The following is a 16,149-nucleotide window of genomic DNA, read 5'->3' on the forward strand; positions in this document are numbered from 1 at the left end:
ATAAGGGCTCAATCGTCTGCGGGTGGGAGTGACGGTCTCGGTAAGACACGCCCACAACCACCGAGGATACTTCTGTGCGCCGATCAAGGCCTGCCGAACCCTTATGCCCTTCGACATTGCTTCTCCCCTGGGCTTGGGAGCTTGCAAGAGGTCCCGGACTGGGAGGACGACTGGCGCGCACAAAAGTACCCTCACGCATAACACTGACATCAATCACTTATCACTTTGATTTCTGTTTGCACTTATTTCACTGAACTCGAAACTTTAAGTGGTTTGTACCTGAAACACGCAATTCTATCCTTCTCAAAAGTTAGTAATTGCGAAAACAGAATTACAATGTAACAGAAAAATCTAATGAAAGAAAAATCAGTGGCTGGAAAGAGACTAAACACTAGATCACTCTAGAAACGTTTAGTTTCTTCCCCTAAAGAGACTAGGGATAAGAGCAAAACGATAACGACGTTACTCGTACGCCTGGCAGGCTTGAGGGAAACGTTTATCCTCTTTCTCCCTCCGTCTCTATCTCTCTCTCTCTCTCTCTCTCTCTCTCTCTCTTGACTTAGAACCTGAGAGAAGAGCCCAATCATATATATCGTTAAAACATATTATTGTTAAAGGAAAAAAACTGAAATATTTCCCAAAAAGAAAAGTTCCTTAATAGGATCAAAACCATTAAGTTAAGAAAGAATGAACAAAACGCTAGAAACGGTTACTCTTTACTGCAATGTGAAACCGTGAACATTCTTTCTCTATCGTAACGATAGAGTGCAAGTTGAAACGTTCTGAACGTCAACAACTGCCGAGACAAACAAAACGTTAGTTCAACTTTGAAAAAGTACGAGACTATCAAAGAAATTCTTTCAAAGACCTTAAAATAGCATAATATGTTAACAGGTAAAACCGAAATGACGGGCTCACGATAATTAACTTCGGTACCAAGAAAAGACCGCCTATTAGGAAGGTCGAAAATAAACAAATATAAAAATTAATTTTAATAAGTTTATAATAAAAGGAAGTTAATCGAAGAGGCCTATAAGAGGCGGAGAGATATAAAATAAATCTATAACTTTTGTTAAGCAAAATTAAGAAAGAGAGTCTATACTCTCTTAGACACCAACACTTCCGTCTAAGGGAAGGGTCGGCCATTGAAAGGTGAACGAGAGTTCATACTCTCTTCGTCACCAAAAATAATCAAATTAATTCCAAAAGCTAACTAAGCTAAAATAGAAGTTTCCAGTAAAGCGACAGCCGAAATCAAAGAGAAATACTTCACCAAAGTCGTGAAAATACTCCAAGAACATAAGCGTATCCCAGAACGTCTTGTCAGAAGCACGACAGAGGAATAATTGAGGAGGTGTCAACAAGAAGTACTTGAGTACCTGGCCACAGGTGGCGCTGGTAAGAACACCCCCTTCTAGTATTGTGATAGCTGGCGTATCCCTCCATAGAATTCTGTCGGGCAACAGAGTTGACAGCTACATGATTATCGGGTAAGTTTAATATTGAAAATATTTTTGTAATGTTACACAATATATGGTATAATTTACTTGTTTATAAAAATAATTTGGTAATACTAGATGTCAAAATAAATTCTGAAAATAACCAAATTGATAAATTTGAAAACAGTTATAATCCTGGCCTACATGTTGTAAAAGATGTATATTCACACAAAGATCCAAAATGTAATTGTATGCAATACTGATCAATGAAACGAATACTAGAAATGGAAAAGTTTCAGGATATACCCACAAAAAATATACAATTTCATCACAAAATTTCACTTAATCTACAGCAACATTAGCTTTAGTACAAAATCAGCAATAACGTATTCTCCTTTTATACTGTACACTGAACTATCATATAACATTTTTATTAGCCCCCCCCCCAAAAAAAAAAAATAAATAAATAAATAAATAAATAAAAAAAAAAAAATCATTTTGGTTTGAGTAACCAAATTTCCTTTTGCACATTTAAGACAATTACAAATATATAAAAACTGTTTTCATCATTTTTATACTGTACATAAAAGTTGTATTTTAATAATGAAAGAGACATTTACTCTATCTCTCATAAAGTGTACTAACCAAACCCTTCAGTGGAAAAAGGGAGAAAACTTATTACCACCAGTAACTATTTCTGGTTATTAAGAGACATGCGGCATCTGTTTTTATTTATTGAAAAGGGAAAACTTGAGGATTGTTCAGTTTATTCATAAGCATATCACCAAGATTAAAAACCTGGAAATATAAACCATATCAACCAAAATTTCATATTAAGGCAAACAGCATTCCTCATAGGTCCCTTTGGTTTCTTATAAAATATTCACAGTAAAATTACAATAATAAATGGCATATTAGGTTAAATACTCACCAGACACAATACAAGCAATCTCCTTCAATGAGGATTCCTGGGTTGCTTGTCGTTCTTTGTCTGAAACCTGAAGTTCTCCCTTTTCTAGAATATCCAAACAGATCTGCAACATAAAGCACAAAGTTCAGTTGATATACTGTGTAGTACAGTACTGTACTTTAAAACATTTCCTGTCAGTTTCGTAAGTATTTTAACAGCGCAATTTCTACAGCTAATTCTGCAATGATAACTATGTGGCATTTATTAACCCTTTTACCCCCAAAAGAACGTACTGGTACGTTTCACAAAAGCCATCCCTTTACCCCCATGGACGTACCAGTACGTCCTTGCAAAAGATGCTATAAAAAATTATTTTTTTCATATTTTTGATAATTATTTGTGAAAATTCAGGCATTTTCCAAGAGAATGAGACCAACCTAACCTCTCTATGACAAAAATTAAGGCTGTTAGAGCAATTTAAAAAAAATATACTGCAAAATGTGTTGGGAAAAAATAACCCCCTGGGGGTTAAGGGTTGGAAATTTCCAAATACCCCGGGGGTAAAAGGGTTAACATCATTGACAATACAAAAAGAAACGTTCAGTTTAGGCTACCAACCTTCTTTTGATCATCTGAGCCAAAACATTTCATGAGTTCTTCTTTCTTAGCAACTTGACCTTTGGACACATTAGTGAAGACTGCCTCACTCTGAAGAACTTCATCCAAATCCTTTTCCCTGGGAAAACAAAACCCATTTGTTAAAGATACAATTATAAAGACCATACTGTATAGGCATTTAATCCTGCTGAAATTTTCGAAGAATGTTAGATTGTACGATTATAAAGCCCATATAGGTGTTTAATCATACTGAATTATTTTGAGAATGGTTTCAATAAGATTGTATACACTTGCTAAACTATGTGTTAGTATGCTCCAAAATAAATTATTTAATCATATGAGAAAACAAAACACGACAATCAAATATAAACAGTGCAACAAGATTAAAATAAGTAAAGTACTGTTGTGGGGAAGTGCCATTAATGCCCCTGATGCAGTGCACTTTTGGCATAACCATACGGTCTTTGCACCATAGGGGGTTAGTACCATCAGTTGTAGGTATTATAACAGCAGAAGATCTTTGCAGAATCCCTGATTTTACCCAACCAATAGTATTATACTTTATCACTGTTCGTTATTAACTTTTGCTTCAAGATACAACTGTTCAGTTTTCCCCCAAGTTGGAGCTCTGTGCTAAATGGTACATTTTCCAAAAATAAAATAAAAGGGTCTTTGTAGCATCCATTTTAGCCCTTTGTTTGCTATTCTCTTATGTTGCTATTCACCCTATCTTACTGTTATTTCATAGAGCAAGAGTTGGGTTTTCCTCCAGATGCTGCATATCTTTAGATATTTGTGTTTCATCTCACATACTATACTTTTCAAAACCCTCTATCTTGTTGTGTTACCAATCTAAACTTGTGCTCTTCAGTGTCTTAATGCATTTCTGAACAACCCAGTGGTTCCAGTTCCAGACCAAACTTTTATATATAAAATCAAATAAAAAAAGATGTTTATACATTAAAAACTGTTCACATGTTTTGAATATTCGCCACATATTCTAATCCTAGGAACTAACATAAATGATCACAGTAGCTAATTTGAACATATTCACTTTCTTTCGTAAAATTTACTGAAAAAAACTTTATCCGAAGTATTAACTAGACACCGTACACTCTAAGATTAACATACTGTACTATATATATTAAAAAAAATCAAATAACTTCTTTATTTGCACTGCATTTTCTGATATTTCTTCAACTCCCTTCACATTCAAATTCTAAGGTTCACCTTCACCACAACAAGTATATGGTGATTTTGAAGGTTTAAATATTTTCAAACTTAACTTCCAAACTACTTACAGTAGTGAAACATTTCTAAAAGAGCATAAGAATGTTACCAAAGGGTATACCTAACTAAAAATGGTCGTATACGTCAACAGGCGTAGATGATGATGATGAATTTGTGCACAAGATAAACAAGGAAAATTAATTAAAACAACAATTGAGCCCCATGTTCATTACAAATTGCATTATCCTGAATTAGTTTTCTAATAGGATTTTCAACACAAATTAGTTCACAACACTGATTCCCCATGGTTAAGAAACTGAATTATTTTTTCTGAGATTTACGGTAAGAAAGAAGGTACAGTATGCCAATATTGCATGTTATGAAACAATTGAATGAGAGAGAAAGAACACTGCACAGTATACATGGAATTGGATATTATATGTACAGTACTGTATTGTAGAAGTGAGCTTGTTAAATGAGTCTGGATGGAAAAACAGAATGCTATAAACCCTATGGCACCAATAAGGAAAAGCACCCAGCACAGCAAAAGAAACAGAAGTAAAGAAAAAATATAAAAGAGAATTAACATGGTGAAAAGATTATGGACATGATGTACAGAAATAACAATACTGTAGATATGGACTAATGAAACCTTAGAAGTTACACTGTGAAGTAGTTAAAAAAAGAAGTTGGATTGCCAGACAGAGGAGAGCTTCAATAAAGGTTAAGGTAGGGAGCTAAAGGGACGCTGCATTAAGTGCAAGGTGCTGCCCCCAAGGGGATAAAAAGAAAAGGTAACCTTTTAATAAACCACCTGGGTTCCTTGACCCATCTATCACTAAACACACCCTTGTAAAAAACACAAGAGAATGAAAAAAAAAAAAAAAATGTTATTTTCATTAGTAAAATAAATTTTTGAATATACTTACCCGATGATCATATAGCTGTCAGCTCTGCTGCCCGACAGAAAAACCTACGGGCGGAATACGCCAGCGATCGCTATACAGGTGGGGGTGTACATCAACAGCGCCATCTGTCAAGTAGGTACTCAAGTACTCGATGTCAACACAGAACCAATTTTCTCCTCTGTCCACTGGGTCTCTATTGGGGAGGACGGGTGGGTCCTTTAATTTATGATCATCGGGTAAGTATAAGTATATTCAAAAATTTATTTTACTAATGAAAATAACATTTTTCAATATTAAACTTACCCGATGATCATATAGCTGATTCACACCCAGGGGGGTGGGTAGATACCAGCATTACATGTTGACATTATTATGAGCTAAGTATTCCGTATTTCATTTTAGCAGTTATTCAAAATAACAAACATAAAATAAATAAGTACCTGGTAAGGAAGTCGATTTGAACAATTACTCTGCCTTTTTAAGTACGTCTTCCTTACTGAGCCTCGCGATCCTCATAGAATGCTGAGCGACTCCTAGGAGCTGAAGTATGAAGGGTTGCAACCCATACTAAAGGTCCTCATCAAAACCTCTAATCTAGGCGCTTCTCAAGAAATGACTTTGACCACCCACCAAATCAAGTAGGATGCGAAAGGCTTCTTAGCCTTCCAGACAACCCAAAAACAATAATAAAACATTTCAAGAGAAAGATTAAAAAGGTTATGGAATTAGGGAATTGTAGTGGTGGAGCCCTCACCACTACTGCACTCGTTGCTACGAATGGTCCCAGAGTGTAGCAGTTCTCGTAAGAGACTGGACATTCTTAAGATAAAAGACGCGAACACTCATTTGCTTTTCCAATAGGTTGCGTCGAATATACTTTGCAGAGATCTATTTTGTTTAAAGGCCACTGAAGTTGCGACAGCTCTAACTTCGTGTGTCCTTACCTTCAGCAAAGCTTGGTCTTCCTCATTCAGATGGGAATGAGCTTCTCGTATTAACAGTCTGATAAAATAGGATAAAGCATTCTTTGACATAGGCAAAGATGGATTCTTAACCGAACACCATAAAGCTTCAGACGGGCCTCGTAAAGGTTTTTAAATAGAACTTAAGAGCTCTTACAGGACATAATACTCTTTCTAGTTCATTTCCAACCATACGATAAGTTTGGAATATCGAACGATATTGGTCAAGGCCGAGAAGGCAGCTCGTGTTTGGCTAGAAAACCAAGTTGTAGAACATGTAGCCGTTTCGGATGAGAATCCGATGTTCTTGCTGAAGGCATGAATCTCACTGACTCTTTTAGCTGTGGTTAAGCATATCAGGAAAAGAGTCTTAAAGGTGAGATCTTTCAGAGAGGCTGATTGAAGCGGTTCGAACCTGTCTGACATAAGGAATCTTAGTACCACGTCTAAATTCCAACCAGGTGTAACCAAACGACGCTCCTTCGTGGTCTCAAAAGACTTAAGGAGGTCCTGTAGATCTTTATTGTTGGAAAGATCTAAGCCTCTGTGACGGAAGACTGATGCCAACATGCTTCTGTAACCCTTGATAGTGGGAGCTGAAAGAGATCGTTCTTTCCTCAGATATAAGAGAAAGTCAGCTATTTGAGTTACAGAGGTACTGGACGAGGATACGGATACTGACTTGCACCAGTTTCGGAAGATTTCCCACTTCGATTGGTAGATTCTAAGGGTGGATGTTCTCCTTGCTCTAGCAAACGCTCTGGTTGCCTCCTTCGAAAAACCTCTAGCTCTCGAGAGTCTTTCGATAGTCTGAAGGCAGTCAGACGAAGAGCATGGAGGCCTTGGTGTACCTTCTTTACGCGTGGCTGACGTAGAAGGTCCACCCTAGGGGAAGTGTTCTGGGAACGTCTACTAGCCATCGAAGTACCTCGGTGAGTCATTCTCTCGCGGGCCAGAGGGAAGCAACTAGCGTCAACCTTGTCCCTTCGTGAGAGGCGAACTTCTGCAGTACTGTACCTTGTTGACAATCTTGAACGGAGGGAATGCATATAGATCTAGATGTGACCAATCTAGTAGAAAGGCATCTATATGAACTACTGCTGGGTCCGGGATAGGTGAGCAAACTATTGGGAGCCTCTTGGTCATCGAGGTTGCGAAGAGATCTATGGTTGGCTGGCCCCAGGTGGCCCAAAGTCTCTTGCATACATCCTTGTGGAGGGTCCATTCTGTTGGAATTATTTGTCCCTTGCGACTGAGACAATCTGCTATGACATTCAAGTTGCCTTGGATGAACCTCGTTACTAGTGAAAAGTCTAGACCTGTTGACCGGGTGAGGAGGTCCCTTGCGATCTCGTACCATGTCAGAGAGTAGGTCCCTCCTTCTTGGAGATGTACGTCAAAGCCGTGTGTTGTCCGAGTTCACCTCCACCACTTTGCCTTGAAGGAGAGACCTGAAGCTTTTCCAGGTCAGACGTACTGCCAGTAGCTTCTTGCAGTTGAAATGCATTGTCCTTTGACTCGAGTTCCACAATCCCGAGCATTCCCTACCGTCTAATGTCGCACCCCAGCATGCGTCCGAGAAGAGAACGTGGTTGGGAGTCTGAACAGTCAGGGGAAGACCCTTTCTAAGGTTGAAAAAGTCCTTTCACCAAGTCAGACCAGACTTTATCTTTCCGGAAACCGGGATCGAGACCGCTTCTAGCGTCTTGTCCTTTTTCCAGTGAAAAGCTAGATGGTATAGAAGAGGACGGAGGTGTAGTCTTCCTAGTGACACAAAATGAACCACGGATGACAGTGTCCTTACCAGACTCATCCACAGCCTAACAGGGCAGCGTTCCTTCTTCAGCATCTTCTGGATGGATAGCAGGGCTGGGGGTTGATCGTCTTGTTCAGCAACGTCCTCATCAGAGGGTTCCTCATCCGAAACTGATGAGGAAACGGCAACGGAGTGGGCAACGTCTGACTCGCTGAATCCGGTCGCACTGGTGGATGCGTAACGGAGCCGGAAGCAATATCATGGTACTGCTGCACAGTCTGTGAACTGTCAACCATGGGGACGCGAGGAAGTACAGCGTCAACCCGAAACTGTATAGACTGTCTGGGTTGTGCAGTCAACACCCTACCGGGTTGCTGAGGTTGACGCACTGCGTGACAACAAGTCACCTCTGCTGGTTGTTGAACGTCTTCCTAGTGACACACTGAACGTCAACAACCACCTCCGAGCGTCGCTTAACGTCAACGTGCGACTGGCAACCCACTCTGGGTCGCATCGGTGGAGGAACCACCTCAACTGGCGAACGCGAGTAAGATACCTCAGCGTCAACAGGGCGCACAACCAACCGGAAGGAAGGTTGTTGGCCAGAAGGTTCTTCTCCGTATTAAGTCCTCTATCAAGGACACAAGCTTGGACTGCAAGTCTTGCAGCAAAGCCCATTAGGGTCTACGGGAGCAGGTGTGGCAACAGACGGGGTTAGCGACTGAAGCGGAGCCATTTACCATCCCTGGAAGCCTTGTTATGTGTGACATAATAGTACAGCAAAACTTCAAAGGCTCGACAAAAGTTGAGAAGTTGACCTGTAAACAACTGGAGCGTCTCCTGGCTATGCGCCTGGCCGAGTCTACCAGAATTGAGAAGTCTACCTGGGCAGAGGCATGAACTCCCAAGCTGAGAACTTCTCTCGTGTCCTATCAGACTCTCGCTCTATAAGCCAGATAAAAAGAAGGGAAATCAAAAGGCTGTATCCCTAAAACTCCTCCTGGTGCAAAAACCAGTCGCCTAGCCGACGTAACGCTCTCTAGGAGAGCGAGAGAGCACTAGCTTAACAACAACGGCTTCGAAGTAGCTAGGCCTAGTGTAAGTTCTGACGTGAGGCGAACGAGGAGCAGCAGTTACAAGAGGACATACAGCACTGGTGCATAAGTAGCAGACCAGAAGGCAACGTTATGTAACTGCTTGACAGTCTGTGAGCTGGCAACAACCAAAGCTGTGTGGGGAAGCCTCAACTCCTGACTGACTAGTCTGCTGCGGGCGAGTGGCGGTAACCACAGTGGTTGCGGAGGCTGACGCACCGTGTCAAAACACGGCAGCTTAACTCCACCCTCCTGTTGTTGTGGTAGCACACGCACGTCAACGGAGTGCTCCGTGCGTCTGTGGGAGTCAGCATGCGTCTGGCAGGGTCGACTGCGCATGGGTGAAGGAGCTCTCACAACCAGAGTGTGGGAGCAGGCAGCCGCAGCGTCTGCTGGGCGCACAACCGTGGCAGGTTGTAGGCAAACGGGTGCATCGTCAACCTTCTCCGCAGTCGGAGTGTGGGAGCAGGCAGCCTCAGCGTGAGCTGGGCGCACAACCGTGGCAGGTTGTAGGCTAACGGGTGCAGCGTTAACCTTCTCCGCACAAAACTCCTGCATAACCGCAGCTAACTGAGTCTGCATAGACTGCAGTAAAGACCACTGAGGGTCTACAAAAGCGGCAACAGACGGAGCTACTGTCCGTTGTGACTGAGGGTCTAAAACAGCGGGTGCGGCAACAGACGGAGTTACTGCCTGTTGCGGTACCACCTTGCCTCTCTTGGGAGGTGTGCAGTCGTCGGATGACTGCAGCGAGTCCGAACTGACCCAGTGGCTACACCTGGGCCGTTGGACTTGCGCGGAAGGGACCGACTTGCACTTAATAAGCTGCGAGACCTTGGTCCAAGGTTTCTTACGAGAAACCTCTTCCGCAGACGAGAAGTAAATGGGCTCTCTCGTCTTTGTGTGGGTGGGGCGATCTTGGGTAGATACGCCCGAAACCACGGAGGGAAAAACGTCTGTTCGTTGATCAAGGCCTCTCGAACCCATAAGTCGTTCGACATTACTTCTCCCCTGGGCTTGGGAGCTTGCAAGAGGTCCCGGACTAGGTGAACGACAGGCACGAACAGACGAACCCTCGGACGCAACACTGTAACACTTTGCGCATATCACTTTATCACTTTGATTTTCTGTTTTGCACTTATTTCACTGAAATCGAAACTTTTACTGATGTCTACCTGAAACACGCAATCCTACCCTTCATTAAAAGGTAGTAATTGCGAAAACAGTCGTATAATGCAACAGAAAACATATATAAAGATAAAGAATTCAGTGGCTGTGAAAGAGACTAAACACTAGATCAAATAAACTACGTTTACAATCTCTCACCGCACATAGCCTGGGAACAAGAATAAAACCCTAGAAACGTTTTACCTTCTTCCCCTACAGCGACTAGGGAGGAGAGTAAAACGAGAACAACGCTACCCGCTTGAACGAAACGTTTTATCTCCTCTCTCTCCCTCCGTCTCTATCTCTCTCTTTCTCTCTAGATTTCGCACCTGAGAGAAGAGCCCAATTATATATCGTCAAAACATGATAAAAAAAAAAAAAAAAACTGAAAGGTTTTCCAAATAAAAAGTTCCTTTAATTTAGAATTTAAACCATTTAAGCTAAGAAAGAATGAACGAAACGCTAGAATCGGTTTACCCTTACTGCAAAGTGAAACCGTGATACACTCTCTCTCTATCGTAACGATAGAGCGCATGTTGAACGTCCTGAACGCCAACAACTGCGTAGACTAAAAACTAAACGTTAGTTCATCTTTGAAAACAGTACGAGACTATCAAAGAAATTCTTTCATAAAACATTAAATTTAAAAAGTTTAAAATTCTTTAAAGGTTAAAAACGATATAACGGGCTCAACGTTGATTAACTTCGGTTCCAAGTCAGGACCGCCTACTATCAGGAAAGGTCGCATATAAACAAAACATAAAAATTTATTTTTATATGTTTATAATAAAAGGAAAGTTAATCGAAGAGGCCTAATAAAGGCGGAGAGATATAAAATATAGATCTATAACGTGTTAAGCACAATTACTAAAAACCTAAACACACTTCCGTCTAAGGGAAGGGTCGGCCATTTAAAAGTGAAAGAGAGTCCATACTCTCTTTGTCACCATAATTAAAACTATCCAAAACGAGTTCAAGTTTTGAAATGAAGATAAAACCCCTGCACAGCGAAAGCTCAAAACTGGAATAGTGTACTTCACCAAATAGTTGTGAAAACAAATCCAGTTAGTAACGGCGTATTTAGTAGGTCTTGCCAGTGGCACGACAGAGAGAAAATTGGTTCTGTGTTGACATCGAGTACTTGAGTACCTACTTGACAGATGGCGCTGTTGATGTACACCCCCACCTGTATAGCGATCGCTGGCGTATTCCGCCCGTAGGTTTTTCTGTCGGGCAGCAGAGCTGACAGCTATATGATCATCGGGTAAGTTTAATATTGAAAAAAACTGCTTGAGTGTACTCTACCATTACCATGTGAGCAAATGGTCAATATGCATTTGTTCCACATAGCGTACACTGACTCAAGATGTAACACCTCTTCTAACAGATCAAATACCATACCGTTAAATTTAGGAAGCCTGCCTGATTATATTAAGAGAGATTTTGCAGGATAAATGTCATTTATATTACTTCTTTACCTGTGAGCCGTTGAAATATTTTGCTGGATAAATGTTAAAATGTTATTTTTATAATAAAATAAATTTTTGAATATACTTACCCGGTGATTATATAAGCTGCAACTCTGTTGCTCGACAGAAAACTCTACGTTAAAAATCCGCCAGCGATCGCTATGCAGGTAGGGGGTGTACTTCAACAGCGCCATCTGTCGTGCAGGTACTCAGTACTCAATGTAAACAAAGAACTCAATTTTCTCCTCGGTCCACTGGGTCTCTATTGGGGAGGAAGGGAGGGTCCTTTAATATATAATCACCGGGTAAGTATATTCAAAAATTTATTTTATTATAAAAATAACATTTTTCAATATTTAACTTAGCCGGTGATTATATATGCTGATTCACACCCAGGGGGGTGGGTAGAGACCAGCAATAAATGTTTACATTATTATGAGCTGAGGATTTTTTATTTTATTTTAGCAGTTATCAAAATAACAAACTTAAAATAAATAAGTACCTGGTAAGGAAGTCGACTTGAACAATTACTCGGCCTTTTTAAGTACGTCTTCCTTACGGAGCCTCGCGATCCTCTTAGGATGCTGAGCGACCCCTAGGAGCTGAAGTATCAAGGGTTGCAACCCATACAACAGGACCTCATCAAAACCTCTAATCTAGGCGCTTCTCAAGAAATGACTTTGACCACCCGCCAAATCAAGTAGGATGCGAAAGGCTTCTTAGCCTTCCGGACAACCCAAAAACAATAATAAAACATTTCAAGAGAAAGATTAAAAAGGTTATGGAATTAGGGAATTGTAGTGGTTGAGCCCTCACCCACTACTGCACTCGTTGCTACGAATGGTCCCAGAGTGTAGCAGTTCTCGTAAAGAGACTGGACATTCTTAAGATAAAAAGACGCGAACACTGACTTGCTTTTCCAATAGGTTGCGTCGATTATACTTTGCAGAGATCTATTTTGTTTAAAGGCCACGGAAGTTGCGACAGCTCTAACTTCGTGTGTCCTTACCTTCAGCAAAGCTTGGTCTTCCTCATTCAGATGGGAATGAGCTTTTCGTATTAACAGTCTGATAAAATAGGATAAAGCATTCTTTGACATAGGCAAAGATGGTTTCTTAACTGAACACCATAAAGCTTCAGACGGGCCTCGTAAAGGTTTAGTTCGTTTTAAATAGAACTTAAGAGCTCTTACAGGGCATAAGACTCTTTCTAGTTCATTTCCAACCATACGATAAGTTTGGAATATCGAACGATATTGGCCAAGGCCGAGAAGGCAGCTCGTTTTTGGCTAGAAAACCAAGTTGTAGAACATGTAGCCGTTTCGGATGAGAATCCGATGTTCTTGCTGAAGGCATGAATCTCACTGACTCTTTTAGCTGTGGCTAAGCATACCAGGAAAAGAGTCTTTAAGGTGAGATCTTTCAGGGAGGCTGATTGTAGCGGCTCGAACCTGTCTGACATAAGGAATCTTAGTACCACGTCTAAATTCCAACCAGGTGTAACCAAACGACGCTCCTTCGTGGTCTCAAAAGACTTAAGGAGGTCCTGTAGATCTTTATTGTTGGAAAGATCTAAGCCTCTGTGAAGGAAGACTGATGCCAACATGCTTCTGTAACCCTTGATAGTGGGAGCTGAAAGAGATCGTTCTTTCCTCAGATATAAGAGGAAGTCAGCTATTTGAGTTACAGAGGTACTGGTCGAGGATACGGATACTGACTTGCACCAGTTTCGGAAGATTTCCCACTTCGATTGGTAGACTCTAAGGGTGGATGTTCTCCTTGCTCTAGCAATCGCTCTGGCTGCCTCCTTCGAAAAGCTTCTAGCTCTCGAGAGTCTTTCGATAGTCTGAAGGCAGTCAGACGAAGAGCGTGGAGGCCTTGGTGTACCTTCTTTACGTGTGGCTGACGTAGAAGGTCCACCCTTAGGGGAAGTGTTCTGGGAACGTCTACTAGCCATCGAAGTACCTCGGTGAACCATTCTCTCGCGGGCCAGAGGGAAGCAACTAGCGTCAACCTTGTCCCTTCGTGAGAGGCGAACATCTGCAGTACCTTGTTGACAATCTTGAACGGAGGGAATGCATGTAGATCTAGATGAGACCAATCTAGGAGAAAGGCATCTATATGAACTGCTGCTGGGTCCGGGATTGGTGAGCAAAATATTGGGAGCCTCTTGGTCATCGAGGTTGCGAAGAGATCTATGGTTGGCTGGCCCCAGGTGGCCCAAAGTCTCTTGCATACATCCTTGTGGAGGGTCCATTCTGTTGGAATTATTTGTCCCTTCCGACTGAGACAATCTGCCATGACATTCAAGTTGCCTTGGATGAACCTCGTTACTAGTGATATGTCTAGACCTTTTGACCAGGTGAGGAGGTCCCTTGCGATCTCGTACAACGTCAGAGAGTAGGTCCCTCCTTGCTTGGAGATGTACGCCAAAGCCGTGGTGTTGTCCGAGTTCACCTCCACCACTTTGCCTTGAAGGAGAGACCTGAAGCTTTTCCAGGCCAGACGTACTGCCAGTAGCTCCTTGCAGTTGAAATGCATTGTCCTTTGACTCGAGTTCCATATTCCCGAGCATTCCCGACCGTCTAATGTCGCACCCCAGCCTACGTCCGATGCGTCCGAGAAGAGAACGTGGTTGGGAGTCTGAACAGTCAGGGGAAGACCCTCTCTTAGGTTGATATAGTCCTTTCACCAAGTCAGACCAGACTTTATCTTTTCGGAAACCGGGATCGAGACCGCTTCTAGCGTCTTGTCCTTTTTCCAGTGAAAAGCTAGATGGTATAGAAGAGGACGGAGGTGTAGTCTTCCTAGTGACACAAATTGATCCACGGATGACAGCGTCCCTACCAGACTCATCCACAGCCTGACTGAGCAGCGTTCCTTCTTCAGCATCTTCTGGATGGATAGCAGGGCTGGGGGCTGATCGTCTTGTTCAGCAACGTCCTCATCCGAAACTGATGAGGAAACGGCAACGGAGTGGGCAACGTCTGACTCGCTGAATCCGGTCGCACTGGTGGATGCGTGACGGAGCCGGACGCAATATCATGGAACTGCTGCACAGTCTGTGAACTGTCAACAACCATGGGTGCGCGAGGAAGCACAGCGTCAACCCGAAACTGTCTAGACCGTCTGGGTTGTGCAGTCAACACCCTACCGGGTTGCTGAGGTTGACGCACTGCGTCACAACAAGTCACCTCTGCTGGTTGTTGAACGTCCTGAACGTCAACAACCACCTCCGAGCGTCGCTTAACGTCAACGTGCGGCTGGCAACCCACACTGGGTCGCATCGGTGGAGGAACCACCTCAACTGGCAGACGCGAGTAGGTTACCTCAGCGTCAACAGGGCGCACAACCGACCGGTTGGAAGGTTGTTGGTCAGAAGGTTCTTCTCCGCATTTAAGTCCTCTATCAAGGACGCAAGCTTGGACTGCATGTCTTGCAGCAAAGCCCATTTAGGGTCTACGGGAGCAGGTGTGGCAACAGACGGGGTTAGCGACTGAGGCGGAACCGTTTACCATCCCTGAAAGCCTTGTTATGCGTGACATAATAGTACAGCAAAACTTAAGGCTCGACAACAGCTGAGAAGTTGACCTGTAAACAACTTGGAGCGTCTCCTGGCTAGGCGCCAGGGAGAGTCTACCAGAATTGAGAAGTCTATCTGGGCAGAGGCATGAACTCCCAAGCCGAGAACTTCTCTCGTGTCATATCAGACTCTCGCTCTAAAAACCAGTTTAAAAGAAGGGAAACCAAAGGCTGTATCCCCCAAACTCCTCCTGGTGAAAAACCAGTCGCCTAGCCAACGTAACGCTCTCTAGGAGAGCGAGAGAGCACTAGCTTAAAAACAACGGCTTCGAAGTAGCTAGGCCTAGTGTAAGCTCTGACGTTTAGGCAAACGAGGAGCAGCAGTTACAAGATCCGGACGAAGATCCTTAAAAAAAATCATCATGATTTAATTAAAGTCCATAGGAAGCTAAGCAGCTTAAGGCTCCTCTCCATCTGACAGAGTCCTCAAGGGAATATCAGTAGGAGGGAGAACAGCAACTTCCTCATCTACAGGAACCTTGTCCGATAAAAGCTGAGTCTCTCACTGGTGCATTAGTAGCGGACCAGAACGCAACGTCATGTAACTGCTTGACAGTCTGTGAACTGTCAACAACTGAACTGTCAACCACAACAGGTGCGTGAGGACGTACAGCGTCCACTCGAGACTGCTTTGACTGCCTAGACTGAGCAGTCAAAACAACTCTAGAATGCGGAGGTTGACGCACAGCGTCAAAACAAGTCAACTCCGATTGTTAGTGAACGTCTAGAACGTCAACAGGAGCATCAGCCAGTGGCCTAACGTCCAAATGCGGCTGAAAAACCACACGAGACCGCATCGAGTGTGGTTCTAAACAACCTGACTGACGTGACTAAGCTACGCCAACGTCAACAGTAAGCACAAAGGAACGTTAGGTTGGCTGAAAGCCAGGATATCTTTGAGATAAACGGCTAGACTCAACGGACTAATCGGCAGAATAGTCTTCCATAAGGGAGGCAAGCATATACTGCATGTTTTGCCATACAACCCCTTAACCCTGGATAGGTACGATGGGTC

The 16,149-nt window shown here is 42.7% G+C and overlaps 2 protein-coding genes across 6 annotated transcripts in view; one reads left to right on the forward strand and one right to left on the reverse strand.

Moving 5' to 3' along the window:
* The window catches only part of LOC137623093 (cell adhesion molecule Dscam1-like), a 317,782-nt gene that overhangs the window by 74,118 nt on the left and 227,515 nt on the right, over positions 1-16,149 (forward strand). The gene's annotated exons all lie outside the window — the stretch shown is intronic.
* Positions 1-16,149, reverse strand: part of LOC137623090 (ribosome maturation protein SBDS-like) — a 51,733-nt gene that overhangs the window by 21,705 nt on the left and 13,879 nt on the right. Inside the window, exons 2-3 of the mRNA XM_068353745.1 lie at positions 2,968-3,085; positions 2,371-2,473 (exon numbers count right to left, since the gene is read on the reverse strand). Of these exons, the coding sequence (XP_068209846.1) occupies positions 2,371-2,473; positions 2,968-3,085 (221 nt within the window). The remainder of the gene's footprint in view (positions 1-2,370; positions 2,474-2,967; positions 3,086-16,149) is intronic.

This window comes from Palaemon carinicauda, chromosome 30 (genome assembly GCF_036898095.1).
Source record: "Palaemon carinicauda isolate YSFRI2023 chromosome 30, ASM3689809v2, whole genome shotgun sequence".
NCBI lineage: Eukaryota > Metazoa > Arthropoda > Malacostraca > Decapoda > Palaemonidae > Palaemon > Palaemon carinicauda.